Source organism: Miniopterus schreibersii (genome assembly GCF_964146895.1).
Source record: "Miniopterus schreibersii genome assembly, chromosome: 9".
NCBI classification, from domain to species: domain Eukaryota; kingdom Metazoa; phylum Chordata; class Mammalia; order Chiroptera; family Miniopteridae; genus Miniopterus; species Miniopterus schreibersii.
The window spans coordinates 65,036,169-65,047,735 of NC_138118.1; the positions used below are offsets into that span (position 1 = coordinate 65,036,169).

General features: G+C 39.6%; 1 protein-coding gene across 1 annotated transcript in view; it reads left to right on the top strand.

Moving 5' to 3' along the window:
* The window catches only part of PHF14 (PHD finger protein 14), a 154,120-nt gene extending 143,637 nt beyond the window's left edge, over positions 1-10,483 (top strand). The window contains exon 18 of the mRNA XM_081147794.1: positions 9,981-10,483. Within this exon, the coding sequence (XP_081003920.1) occupies positions 9,981-10,004 (24 nt within the window). The 3' untranslated portion in view covers positions 10,005-10,483. The remainder of the gene's footprint in view (positions 1-9,980) is intronic.
* The last annotated feature ends 1,084 nt before the right edge of the window (positions 10,484-11,567 follow it).

Genomic DNA, 11,567 nt, shown 5'->3' on the forward strand with positions numbered 1-11,567 from the left:
TTTATTTTTTGGAAAGTAATCATTATATTCTTATTACTCATTTTGTATATGTTCTTTCTGTAAAACAATCACTAATGCCTTTCCACTAAGCTTTAACAGTTGCGGGCACGTGACATATCTGCACTGTCCTACATCCACAGTAATTTGTCTTGTTTTTCCCAGATGCAGCAAACAGTTGCTCTTTAAATTGAATGTATACCCCCCCCAAAAAAGGAGAATGTTTTCTACAAATGCACCTCTCACATGGCTATGTAACATTTATTCTGATGTCCATTGAGAAATTAAAAATAAGTTGAATTAATTGCTTTGACATTGCCTCAATGCCTTGGGTCCCTGAGGCCTGCACATTTCTTTGGTTGGGTGCTAACACCATATAAGCAACTTATTTCTCTTGATAGTGGGCTAAAAAGGATTCACTCTGAATAGTGAAGGTTGATTAGAAACCTACTCCATTTCATATTACCTCAAGAAAACAATTTTTACATAGCCGTGAATGAGCACATTTCATTTCCACCCGACTATCCTGAGCAATCATAGCAGGTAATAAATGTCTCCCCATGGTGAATTCAATGTGAAGTCCATGGTTTTGTCATCTACAGAGGAAGTTAAGTGCTAACGACAACAGCATGAAAACACATGCAAGTATGGCATAATTCTGATTTGTTTCAGAACTATTAATTTCCTTGTTACAAAGCCAAGTAAGAACAACCGTTTAAAACTATTGAACCATGAGAGCCATTTGCCTTAAGGGTTTTAAATTTGGGAACAGACTCATGAAATTTATAGCTTTAATGAGATATTCTTTGCCTGCAGTCAAGATGAGAGCTAGATCATTGGTTTCCCAGCATGACACCTATGTGTTCTTGTGCGCACTTGATATCATGAGGCTCACAATAGCGCAGACAATACCACATTAACGTTTGAAAGGTTCACTTTTGTCTCTTAGTCTAGTCTTTCATTTACACCTACAGCATACTAAATACCTCACTCTAGAAAATAAGATAATACTTGACCTTTATTGATACTGTCAGTGGAGTTAAAAAAGTCACTATTTTCATAGTGGCGTGTTTCAAGCCATAATCAATCAATAGATACAGTTTCCAGAAAACAATAATTAACTGAATCTGATGTTGTATGTGTAAGTCTGAACATGATAACCTTCTTTATCAATATATAAGGCACAGAGAATGTGGCTCTCCATGATTCATGTCAGTTTCAACCATTATCTTTAATACTGAGTCTTGTTCTAACGGTGATACAAGATTAGTGTTGCTTTTAAAGACATATGAACTCTTAGGATTTTCATATTTCAGAGCAATGAGAAAGGCAACTTATTAAACAGTACCAGAAAGAGGTAATAACCATACAGGAATCTGTCACTCTATGCTCCACGATGAAATAACACGTGCAACAACTAGGAGACAGATTCAAACCTATTATTTGCAAAATGTCATTATTTTGGACCTTATTTTTTACATAATGAAATTCTGTAATTAAGGAACCTACTACAATGAGCTGTGTCCTTAGATTTGTGCAGATGTTTGAAAGTATTTATCTGTACATTTACGATCCCTCTACTATTTGTCATCAACATCAGACACACAAGAGTAGAGAGAATCCCGCAGACTTGTAACTGAGATTCAACAAGATTATTAAGATTTTGCCATGCTTGCTTTGCATACATTTTCCCTTAGATCCCAGACTGCAATGCTTTTTAACACCTGCTTTTCTCCTTTCAGCACTTCATTTCTGATTGGATATGTTTAATGTATACATGTTTTCCTATGACAGATGCACATTTTGTTTTGTATTTTAATATTGTGAAAGAGTCAGTAGGCTAACATGGTAATGGAAGACTGAACCATATTATATTCTGCCTCGTGCACCTCAAGCCACATTTTTAGTGAGATTCAAAAGAAGATATTTGCTTTGAATTTTTTTTTAATGATGATGATGTAAGAAGCAGAAATGACAGAATCTCAGTTTGTGTTTGCATTTTTGCATCTTAGGCAGAAAAATAGAACTAATCAGAACTGCCAATCATAAAAGAGAACATGTTTCAACTTCCAGAGTACTGCTGAACCAAGACATCTTTCTGATTATATCAACAAGGGACAAAAGTGGTGTATTCAGCAGTGCTTTCAAAAATGTATCTTGTTAGTAAAAATCAAATTAACAAATGGAACATCTGTTCAGAATCACGATTCTTTTTGATTTTTTTTTTTAGACTATATATTTTTGGCAAGTATTGATTTTGGGTTTGAAACTTACATTTGATGATGTCTAATTCTGGAAGACAGGAACAGTTATGCAAAAGATTTCAGTAGGATGTTTGTCTTCAGTGCCCAATTTATGAGTTCCTTCTGCCCTCATCCCAGCCCAGGTCTATCTTTCCTGAGGAACAGCTATTCAAGATCTCTCCTTCACACCTTTCCCAGACTCCTCTAAATCCTAGCTCTCCTTCTGCCTTCCCTCAAACCCAGAATCTCTTTCCCATGGAGTTTCACATTCTCCTTTTAATTCTATTACAAGAGAGCAGCTGATAAACATGGTGAATGAATTCATCATGAGTGTATTAGTCAGGCTCAGCTATGCTATGCTGTGGAAACAAACATCCCTGAAATCTCAGGGTCTTAAGCCAATAAAAGTTTACTTCTCACATCACCATCTCAGGTAGCTTTCTTGGCAGTTCTTGGAGAAAACTGCCTCATGAATTTATATGTTCATATTGGAACTTAACTATTTGAGTGTTCACCATGAGAGAGAGAGAGAGAGAAATAGAGTGTGTGTGGGGGAGAATACCTGATGGGAGAGACAAAAATAGACATAGAAAAGAGTCATGATTAAGTGCTTGAATAGAAGTTGGTAAAGGGTGCCATAGATCACGGAAGGGAGCAGCTAAATAAGCCCAGAGGTACAAAAAACACCCCATAAAGATAATACTGGAGTCTGGCTTTGAAGACATGGGATTTTACCAGAAGTAGTGAGAATACTGTTTCAGAGAGATAAAATAGCAACATGCACAGGTAAAGAGTTTTCAAAGGTTAAAGATGATTCAGCATGTCTGAATCCAAGAGAATGCTGGGCAGGAAGTGATAGGAGCTGCGTCTAGGAAGACAGAACAGCTTTGGGGTTTGCTAAGGAACTTGGATTTAGTTTTAGAACTGAATATTTGTTAAAGTCAAACAGGAAGCGGAAATAGTGGCGATGGCTGTACAGTATTTTGAATGTAATTAATGCCACTGAATTATATAATTTAAAATGGCAAATTCCATGTTATATTCATTTTACAATTTTAAAAATTAATAATTTAATGTAACAAATACATTGTACATTCTAAATGGATAAATTATATAGTATGTACATTATATTTCAATAATGATTTTAAAAAGATTTAAGCCAAAAAAATAAAACAAAATCATATGAGCTTTTTAAAAAACTGATGCTTGAAATCCATCCAATGATCAATTAAATCAGAATCTCTGGGTGTGGGCTGAGCATCTGGCAGCTTGAAACGTGCGCTAGGTGATTCTAATGTGCAGTCACGGTGCAGAGTCCCTGCTGTGGGCAATAAGGAACCAGTGAAGAATTTTAAGCAGGGGACTACCATGATCAGGTTTGCATTTTAGAAACATATATCCCTGGCTTATGCTCAGATCTTTCAATAGCCCCAGGAATGTGTGTATGGTAGTCCCCCCTTATCCACAGGAGATAGCGTTCCAAGACTCCCAGTGGATGCCTGAAACCATGGGTAGTACTGAACCATATACATATGTGTGTGTGTGCGTGTGTGTGTGTGTGTGTGTATGCATGCCACTGTTTCCTAGGCATAACATACCTATAATTAAGTTTGCTTAGGCACAGTAAGAGATTAACAACAATAACAATATAACAGAACAATTATAACAACATACTATAATAAAAGTTATGTGAATATGGTCTATCTCTCAAAATATCTTATTGTACTATACTCACCCTTCTTGTGATGATGGATATGATAAAGTCAAGAACTTTCACCTTTTCACTTAAGGGAAGCACTTTACTGCTTCTCTTTGACATATCCAAATTGCCAGCATCACCACTATTGTGCTTTGGGGCCATTATTAGGTAAAATAAGGGTGACTTGAACATCTGCTATAAGAGTCAATCTGATAATCCAGAAGGCTACCAAGTGACTAACAGGTGGGTTGTGTATGCGGCGTGAAGACGCTGGACGAAGGATGATTCCCATCCTGGGTGGGAAGGAGTGGGACTGTGAGATTTCACTGTGCTACTCAGAATGGCGCACAATTTAAATTTTATTTCTGGAGTTTTCCATTTAATTTATTCGAACCATGGTTGACTGCAGATGACTGAAACTGGAAATCGAAACTGCATGTAAGAGGGGTACCATTCAAGAGACTTAATCTCCCAAACCTGGAAACAACTCAAATGTCCCTCAATAGGTAAACTGATAAATTCTGATATAAAACAGAATACCAATCAGCAATTAAAAGCCCCGCAACCTTGACCCATATAAATTCTCTGTATTTCTGCTGTCTCAGGTTCCATTTCCCAAGGCAGAATAATACCGTCTCCTTTTGGGCTTGTCGGCTGCCCAGCTAAGCTTTCCTATGAACCAATGTCACTCTCCAACTGTCAGTCAAGCCAGAAACCTCACTGACTGCTCCTTCATTTTTAAAAGTTATGATTCACATATAGTGAAACTCACACTTTTAATGTGCAGTTCTGTGTGTTTTGACAAACCATGCAGTCATGTAGCCACTACCACAATTAACATAGGGGACAGTTCCATCACACTTCCAAATTCCCTTGAGACCTTTTATAGCCAACTGTCATTGTCTCTCCCCACCCCCAACCTCTGGCAACCACTAATCCGTTTCCTGTCCCTATAGTTTTGCCTTTTTCAGAATATCATATAAATGGAATGATACAGCTTTTTAGGTGGGGCTTCTTTCACTTAAAAGTTCATCCACGGTGTTTCACGTACCAGGACTTCACCCCTTTTCACTGCTGAGTGGTGCTCACTGTATGTGCGCCACGGGGTGTTTACCATTCACCCTGAGAGACATCTGAGTGGTTTCTAGGTTTGGGTGACTATAAATAAAGTTGCTATGTACAGACCTTTGTGAGGACATAACTTTCTTTTCTCTTGGGTAAATGCCATGGAGAGGGATTGCTGGGTCAAATGCTAAGTGTGTATTTAGCTTTGTAAGATGCTGCTAAAATGTTTGCCAAAGGGACTGCAGAATTTTACATTCCCACCAGCAATGTGATGGCTGTAGTTGGTTCACATCTTCACATTCTCACTAGTACTTGGTATTTTTTGTTTTGTTTTACTTTGTCTTTAGACATTCAAATGGGCATCTCATTGTGGTTTTAATTTGCAATTCCCTAATGACTAATGATGTTGAACACTTTTTTATGTGCTTATTTGCCATCTGTATATAATCGTTGCTAAAGTACCCATTCAAATATTCTGCCCATTTTTTTCTATGAGGTTGTTTGTTTGCAAAGTCGTTTTGAATGTCCTTTCTCTATGACCGAGGCAGTCAGTTGTTCCTCCATTACAATAATCACATTTTCTTTTTCTATCAGTAAATCTCCTTCTAGGACCTGCTTTCTGGAACTAGTAGCATCTTCTTGTTAGATTCTTATTCTAGCCACCTAGCTTTATACCCTTTTGAGGCCATTCTCTCACAAAGTTGATGTCTCCAAACTCCCCTCATGAAGCTTTCAGTTATTTTGAATTGTCCATTTTCCCCCTTCTGTTCCCCTAAATATCTTTCCCCCTCTCTTCCTCCCCTTTTATACTGAAGGCTTTCCTCACATGTCTGGACATCTTTGCCCACTCATACTTGAAGAGTGGGCACTACGTACCTGGGGCAGCTTCCAGGCTGGTGAGCTTCACCCCAGGAGGCTTCAATAGGAGACTCCTCCAAATGTCAGTACCTCTGTTTTTTGTTTTTTTTGTTTTTTATGTGAGGCTGTTCATTTCCTCCAGGAAGAATCCACCCTGGATCTATGTGTCTCAGGACAGACAGTGTGCCAGGGGTGAGGGAGCCAGGGCTCTAGTGGGGCTACAGTCTCACGGGCCCACATGGAAACTCGCTCAACCTCATGGTCAGGAGGGAGCCTCCCCTGTTCCTCAGGAGATGCTGCTGTCCCTTGTCTGGAGACTCTGATTTACTTTTGGCAGGGAATGAACTTCCTTTTTTTAATTGGAGGGACACTTGCCTCACTGGGCAGGTTGGGGAAGTGCACCCAGATGTCTGTTCCCCATTCGTGTTTTTTCAGCATCACCCTTCACTCCACCCTCCCATTATGCCTGGTGGTGCCAGTTCCTGAGTTTTTAATGGGGTTTGAGACACGCAGTAGTCTGATTGTCACCACCCTGTGCGGGCACCTGGGCCTCATGTTCCTGCTTAGCTGAGATGGTTATCACGCAACATACTCTCTTTTCCCACTGCTTCAAAATTTCGCTTCATTTTCCCCTTGTCCCTGTGATGAAAAACCTCTTATTTTTTTACTTCAATTTTACTGGTTCTTAGAGAAGCAGCAGAGAGAAACACGAGTTCAGTCTACTATTTTTAAAAGAAAAGTCAGCCCTAATTTTAAATATGATTTTCTCAGGAATGTTGTAAAATTTCTTAGTCAGATACAGTTAGTTTGTAAAGAATAAAAATCCACTCAAGCCTATTTATGTAAAAGGCAATCTTATGTGTGAGCACAGGGATGTCTCACAGAATCCAAGTGTCAGAAAGCCCCAGACAGGCCGGAATGGGGAACTAGAAAGTCTTCAAGAATGAAGTAGCTAATGGTCAGCATTCTTTTCTGTAGTCTTCCACCTGTTCTTCTTAACAGGTTCCTTTCCCCCCCTTGTGAAAATCCTCTCTCTCTGATTATTACTCAGCAGAGGTTTTAAATTTACCACAACAGGCCCCTAACTCCAGGAACTTCGAATGAATTCTAAAGTCTCGCATGTGGTGATCTGGCACAGTTCTTGAGTCACAAGCTGCCCCACATCCAATCAGCTGTGGGCAGAGGGCAGTGGGCTACAGGGCAGTGACAGTCAAGGCCACTGGCAGGAGACACTGCTCTCAGGCCAGGCTCACTGAGACTCACCTGCTACATGGAGATTAAATAAACAGTGAACATGACAGTGTCCTGGTACATGATAGATATTAAATAACACCTTTTTCTCAAAAAGTTTCAAATTCATGGAATATCTTCTCTATTTCATCCTTTAAAATTTAATTGAAAGCTCTGGCAAGTTTGGCTCAGTGGTTAGAGTGTCGGCCCCTGGACCAAAGGGTCTCGGGTTCAATTCCTGGTCAAGGGCATATACTCCAGTTGCAGGTTCCCTGTCCCTAGTTGAGGCAAGTGTGGGAGGCAACCAGTGTGTCTCTCTCATATCATTGCCTCTCTCTCTCTTTCTTTCCCCCCCTTTACAAATCAATGAAAAAATATCCTTGGGTGAAGATTGAAAAAAAATTAATTGAAACATTTATTCCCAAATAAGCTTAAAGTTGTTATAATCTAGTAAGAATATAAAAATGAGAGCTACTAATTTTAGCCAAGTGGCTCAGGGAAGCTACATATAGTGATGGAAACTCAAAGCATGAAGACTATGACTTGTCTACACAGGCCCTGAATGAGAAAAGTAATTTACCTGCAAGGTCCTAGGCCAGAACCTACAACTTGATGACCAACACTCACAGAGACCTGAAGCTTCTTAATACGAACAGAATGACGTTGAAGGGAAGAATCTACAACCAAACCACTAATGAAATAAAAATATAAATGAAGTGTTCCATATGAAAGTAGTTTTATTGAAAAGTAGGTCTAAATATCAGGAGGGAAAGTGAAATATGAAAGGCAAAAATCTATACAGAATTTAATTTTAGAGCAATTGTGGCTTTGTATCCAATCAGCTGAGGGTAGGGAGTAAATATTATCCCTAAGAATCCTATTTCCAAGGATTCTATAGAAGAGTATTGCAATGTAAAAAATGATGTAGTTTGAAATACTAAAGATAATACAAAACTAGGGAAATAACTGTTGATTTAATACACTCTTTCAAAATCAGAACCAGTTAATTTTTTAGAAGATAAAATCTAGTGGAATGTTATTTCCAAAACTTTGAGAACAAAAAGTTAGACACATACTGGTCTTTAAATATTCTAAGCACACACAGGGGAGATATATTCCTCTGACTTGTAAAGGTTTGCATTTTCTGCAGTTCACTGAACAGACAAAATGTCTCAGCTCTTGGTGTCCATAGTTTATATCATAAAACATAAAAGGAGCTCTGAGCTTCCCTTGAAAAACAAAACAAAACACCACCACCTACAAAACCTCCTGTTCTGCAGTCATTCAACACCTGGTTAATGTCTTTTCCTCCTGGTTTAGTGCATCATGATCCACAAATCACTTGTACCCTTCAAGGGACTGGGCTGGAGGTACAGGCCTGGAGGGACACAGAGGTACTGGCCCTACAAGGTCAAAGGAGAGATGTCTGATAGACAGTGACCCACTCCTCACAGGAAACCATAAGAAGCAGGACCCTGCTCTTTGGCTGACTATGAGTGGAGGAGGCCAGAGGGAACACACGTGCGGCCACCACTTCTAGATCCAATAGAGCCTTGGAAAGGTTCTTTAACAGAAGGGCTCCAATAATATCCCAGAACCACGTGTGCCTTTGCTTGGCAAACATATTTCCTACAGAGCCCCAATTCCAGACCCTCTCTGTATTTCGTCAGTTCTTCTAACTCAGGTTTGAGCTGGATGAGTGGGATATTTTCTTGCTCAGGATTCTTCATATTCCTCAGGGGGAAAGAGTGAACTACTACTGGGCTAGACTTGGGTAACACACCATTACTACCCACTCCACCTCAGTTTCTCTCTTCCAGCAAGGCTGAGGCTATTTTTTTTTCCTTTCTTATACACCTGAAGGTATTTCCACGAAGAGAATTACTTTCCACCTACTAACCATCCAGGCTAGTCTATGTTACAGAGCCAGACCTACAACCCAGACTGTACTTCTCTGCCTGTGGTTCTTATCAATACCAACATCCCCTAGTGCTTTAATTTGTATTAATTCATTTTAAAACAATTACTACCCATTAGGAATGTGTCTATTATACACGAGGAGAAATACCCAAGCTACTCTACAAACACCATAATCCACAAATGCTCACTGAAGCTCAGCTTTGCTAAGGTAGATGTGTGAGAATGGAAAGCAAAATGATACCAAAACCTCTAGGTAATGGTGTAAAATAAACTCTTAAGGTTGCTCCTGTCAAAGAAAAACGAGTTGGACATTTGTCAAAGGTGGCAAGACAGATTTCATTCAGGCTATTCAGTAGGGGATAGACACTCCAGTATAGACCGAGTTCAACTCCCTAAAAAATCCAAATAGGATGCCTTTTAAATGCTGGGTGTACTAATGGAAAAGTACTAAAGGATGTTGTGAGGGGAATCTGGTCATTGTGATTAGGCCATCTATGTCTGCTAACTGGTGCTTATTGATTGAAGTGGGGCTCCTGCCCTCCCACAGAGATTGGGAGACAAGGACCCCGTCTTTCATGATGATCATGTTTAAAGGAATGGCTCCCAGGTCCTGACAAAGACATTCCTGTGTTGTAGAAGATATATCTCAAAGGGACAGAGAAAGGATTTACAATTGCAAGTTTTCTAAAGTTAATGCTCTAAGAAAAGGGAGATTAGGGACTCAAGACAGATTTTAGTAGAGAAAACAGTAAGTTCTTTTGAGCTTTCTCTGGCAGCCATTTTAAGGGGCTGGGATTATCCTTTTAGGGACACAGCCCTGAGCTGATAAAAGTCATGCTGTAATAGTCAAGCCTCTTAGTGTGGGTGTTAGACAAAGTCATTTCTAAGAAGAGTTTTGCAGTTTTACCTCTGTGATTCCTAACTCTTGGTTTCTATGCCTTTCTGTAATTCTCTCCCTTTGAGTGCAGGTGAGACCTATGACTTGCTTCTAATCAACTGATTTCAACAAAGATGATGGATGAACAGGATGACACTTACATGATTGCGTTACATAAGATGGTAACATACATCTTGTGAAGAGGCTCTGCTCACTTTTGGTTTTGATGAAAGGAGACCCAAAAGTGACAAGGAACCGCCAGTGAGAAAATGTCCCCTCCCCCCATCCTACAAGGAAATGAATTTTACCAACAACCTGCTTGGAATGAACCTTTTCCCAGTCAAACAGGCAGATGAGACTCATCCCTGGAGAACACCCTGAATGCATCCTTGCAGAAAATGAAGCAGAGTATACCCAGACTCCGGACCCACAGAAACTGTGAGATAATAAATGTGTGTTGTTCTAAGCTAAATTTGTGGTACCTCGTTACACAAAAATAGATGGCTAATACAGTCAGTACGTCCAAAAGCATGTTTAGTTGAACAATTTTCTAATATCAGGCTCTATGAAAATAAAAGGTTTCCCATCCAGATCAGTTTGGGGAATGTCGCCTTCTGTATCCCTCACCCCCTGGAGCGTCACAGTGCAGTCTGAGAAATACAAAGAAGAATCTCTGTTAAATCAAAGTTACCTAAACAATTTTTTCATCATGGGGCCCAGTCCCACTTTGATTTTTTTTAACTTCTAGTAATACCTTATAAAACAAGTTTTTCAAATTATCATACCACAAAGGAATGGTTATGAAGAGTGATAGCCTTCAAGCTCAGGAACACAGCCCCTAAGAGAATCAATTTTCAGATTCATACTTCCTTATATTCTTTTTCCCCAACTAATGCTCCTGGAGAGGAATTTTCAGGTTTCCATTTCTCACTTTATAATAATAATAATAGAGCATCCTTCCTACCCATCCTCAGCTTCTAGATGACAAACAAAAGGATAAGTTGAAAAATTGGTGTCCATATTGAAAGTCCTTTCACAAACCAAATTTTCCTTCTTTACTTTCACATTGCTGAAGAGTTCATAGGATGGGGAAATTGATGTGGCCATCTTTGGAAAATGCTGTCTGCCACAAATGGGCAAATAAATTCATAAATGAGTCTCCTCATAGGTAATTAAAACAAAATAAATATGTTCGAGGATAGGGCTAGGAAGTCCCCTGGGATGAGGTATAACACACAGCCTGAAACTGCTGTTGCTAAACTTGTCTGAGCACAGTGGCTGGTCATGAGAAAAGAAAGATGCTAAAAGCCCTGGGGTTCACATGCACAGAGTTAATGCCTACTGCCATGCCAACCATGTTCACATCGATTGCTCACAACCACTGGAAAGGTAAGGGGCATGTATTAGCCATATTTTATAGATACAGGAAATTATACTTTAGAGTTACAAAACCAGGACTTGAACCTAGATTTGGTTCTCCAAGTCCAGTGTGCTTGTAACCATCAAGTGGGCTTTCCCCACTGCAGAGGCAAGGCAGCTAACCAAGCCTTTTGTTTTCTATCCTCAAGGCAATACTTCAGTTCCTTCTATGGAGATTCACCTCTGTAAGGATCTGAGAAGCACTGGGCTCCCAGGGTGATTTAGATGCAGCTCAAATACCTGGAACAAGCCTGATCAA